Below are 3,038 nucleotides of genomic sequence, written 5' to 3'. Positions count from 1 at the left end.
AAGTTTGGGCGTGTTATAGTAACGCTACAGTGTTCGCTTTCAGAATGAACATTTGTCATTGTTGGATTTGAAACTTGTTTAAGCGAAAACTACTGGTTCTACTTATTTCAGATACAGGTAACTCACTTAATTTACTAACCAAAAGTTTTTGAGATCAAAATCTCTGTAAAAAAAAAAACTTATCGTCATCCCTGTCATTATCTTTAACAAAACAATATGTTATAAATTGATTTTGATGTCAGAAACCCAGGGTTAGTCTTTCAAATAACCTCTAATATCAAATCAATAATTAATATTATACAATAATTGATACAATGAGTTTTTTATTGGCAAATAGATATTCATTTCAAACAAAGGATTATGAAGTTACAAAAGAAAGTCCTAATATTTTTGCAAAATTAACAATTAATTTTAACAGTTTCTCACTACTTCAATAGAATTATCTCACAGTAAGACACTATTTTTGTAATTTGTTTACAAACAAATAATATTGCAATGTTCAATATCCTCACAATTATAATTCGATATCTACTAAACTAATTAATTTACTTCTAACACAAGAGAGTAAATGTTTTCACAAGACGAAGTCCATTAAGGCTTCCACCACTTAATGGCTATTGTTACATTAAGTTTATTTAAAGACGAACGCCTCAGGAGTTACTGTTGCACTAACTTCTCGTAGTTTGGACGTTGCCTCTGTCTAATTGTAAGGTTACTCGTCTCTACTCTCCGTCATTTGTTTAGCTAAGCTTTTATTAATTCACTAATTCAAAACTAGTAGAATTAAAACAATTGGTCCTTTTCGACACCTACGACACATAACTTTGTAAAACCTAGCTTCCGACCAATTGGAAAAAAAGTTAAATTTGTTCGCGAAACACGTTTATTGTTTTTTTAAGTAACAAATTAAAAACTATTATCTATACTAAATATTTTCTTTTATTGTCATTTTACAATTAATACTAATATTATGTTGATAACAAACTTTCAAAAATATCTGACTTGGTTTAAAGAATTCATGTAATTGTTCACAACAACGCAAAAGTAAATGAACACGGCTGAAAAATTATAATATAAAGGTCATGAAATTAATTGAAAAAAAAATGTTAAATCTATAATCCAATACATACCTTCATAAACGAATCCAACAAAAATGGTAACAACTGCTGGAGCATACATATTTTGTAAGAAACATACAACAGATCTTGCGATATAGAGTATTCCATATACTATCAGGATTGAGAGATGCGATACGTACCACAATGAACATAAAAATATACTGTTGTTAACCTACAAAATATAAAAACTATGATATACATGCAATTAGAGTCTCCGTAAACGATTACTTGACAAGATCTAACGATAGAAGGTTTATATTTGGCCTCTATGTATTACAATATACTACAGGTCCTGGGTTCGAATCCCATATCCCACATATGTACATTTATCCGACGTTCTTATGGTGAAGGAAAAGATCGTGATGCAACCTGCACATATCTGAGTAGAAATTTAAAAGATATGTGTGAAGTCAACCAACCCGCACTGGGCCAGCGAGGTTGTCTATGGCCTAACACCCCTAACTCAGGGTAGGCACCGAGCCCCTCGGTGGGGACGTATAGTGAGCTGATGATGATGTATTACAATTACAGTCAACCAGGATAAACAAGAGTCCAAGGCAACTCGATATTTTCTTCGCTTATAAAGATTTTTATCTAACCCAAATTATCACTTATATAGGTCGTCTGTAGGGACCAAGAAATGTCTCTCACTTAAAGACGTTTCTCGCGTACCTAGGTTCGATTGTAAAACCCACAAAACTGTCATAGTTCTAATCTGTACAAGCCTTACGAAATCCTGCGATCCTCGATTTTTTTTTGTACCAAAAGTGTGATCTTTTTGTAATATTTCGATCTTAGAAGAATACTTTCTAAATTATATAATAATATATCCAAAAAATCGGCTTACCCAAAAAGTTTGAAGAAAGAGCAAGAAAGATATAACAATCTGATAGATTGATAAACTTGTGGAGACCAGGGAGAATATTAAATTGACAGCTGATATTGGCTTTTTGCTAAAGCCATCCAAGTACGTCGTGTTGAGAAGATACGTCACTGAACATAGCAGTATTACTAAAGATACTACCTGCAATTAAAAGGAAAAATCTAGACTATATTTACGCAAGAAACTTGCTATTGACTGGAAGAAATTATGCGCTATATTTTAATTGTAGAAGATTTAACTTCACGAGCTTAATTATACAGTTTGAGGCAGTCTGTTGCTAACTTATAGCTTTCATGTATATATGTTTATCTCGCTTCGAACAAAATAATTACTTTTTCCTTGGCTACCTTTAGATATATGACGTACTAGTTATCGCCCGCGTGTTAAAAAAACATAATTAGTACCCTATGTGTTCTTCCAGACTATGTTTTATAAATATGCCAAATTTCAGTGAGATCCGTTCAGACGTTCTGGAGATACCTTCAAACAAATATCCATCCATACAAACATTTGCATTTATAATATTAGCATGATTGGTAAGATTATTATGAACCATATTTTACCATCCCTGTAATTCCGACAAACATCACACTTCTGCGAGGGTGTCGACCACACAATGACGACAGGTCGAAGCATTTGAATTTAAATTTTCCCTCCGTGTTTTGTGAATACGTTTCCGATTTCATTTCTAATAGAAACGTCAAACAAACGTCTATGCTATTGACATATATATCAAAAATTATAATTTGAAAGTTAAAATGACATTAGTTTGTACAGATAATATTATAATATAAAAGACTATAAAATCACAAACATTTAATTATTTATTATCGAAAATTATCAGCACTTTTTATTTCGAAAAATTTATACAGTAATAATTTATAATTACATATTTTATGTAAAATAAAATAAATAAGGCAAAATATAAAATAATTTTCAACTCCAACCTAAATTTCTAACAACCAGAGAAAATGGAACTCATAAAATAAAGAAGCGTAAAGTTAAATGGATCGTATAAAAGATATTACTCTACAATT

At 31.1% G+C, this 3,038-nt stretch overlaps 1 protein-coding gene across 1 annotated transcript; it reads right to left on the bottom strand.

The window, feature by feature from the left end:
- Positions 1-960: 960 nt before the first annotated feature.
- On the bottom strand, positions 961-2,755 carry LOC106121648 (uncharacterized). Its single transcript, XM_013317365.1, has 4 exons — positions 2,565-2,755; positions 1,966-2,142; positions 1,131-1,290; positions 961-1,058 (listed from the first exon to the last, which is right to left on the bottom strand). Exons 1-4 carry the CDS (start codon positions 2,685-2,687, stop codon positions 988-990), a joined length of 531 nt encoding a protein of 176 aa, XP_013172819.1. The 5' UTR covers positions 2,688-2,755; the 3' UTR covers positions 961-987.
- Between the last annotated feature and the right edge of the window lie 283 nt (positions 2,756-3,038).

This window comes from Papilio xuthus, unplaced genomic scaffold (genome assembly GCF_000836235.2).
Source record: "Papilio xuthus unplaced genomic scaffold, Pxut_1.1 DF826938.1, whole genome shotgun sequence".
Taxonomy (NCBI): Eukaryota; Metazoa; Arthropoda; class Insecta; order Lepidoptera; family Papilionidae; genus Papilio; species Papilio xuthus.
Note: the sequence above shows the minus strand (reverse complement) of the source record. Positions and strands in the feature narration are given on the sequence as shown.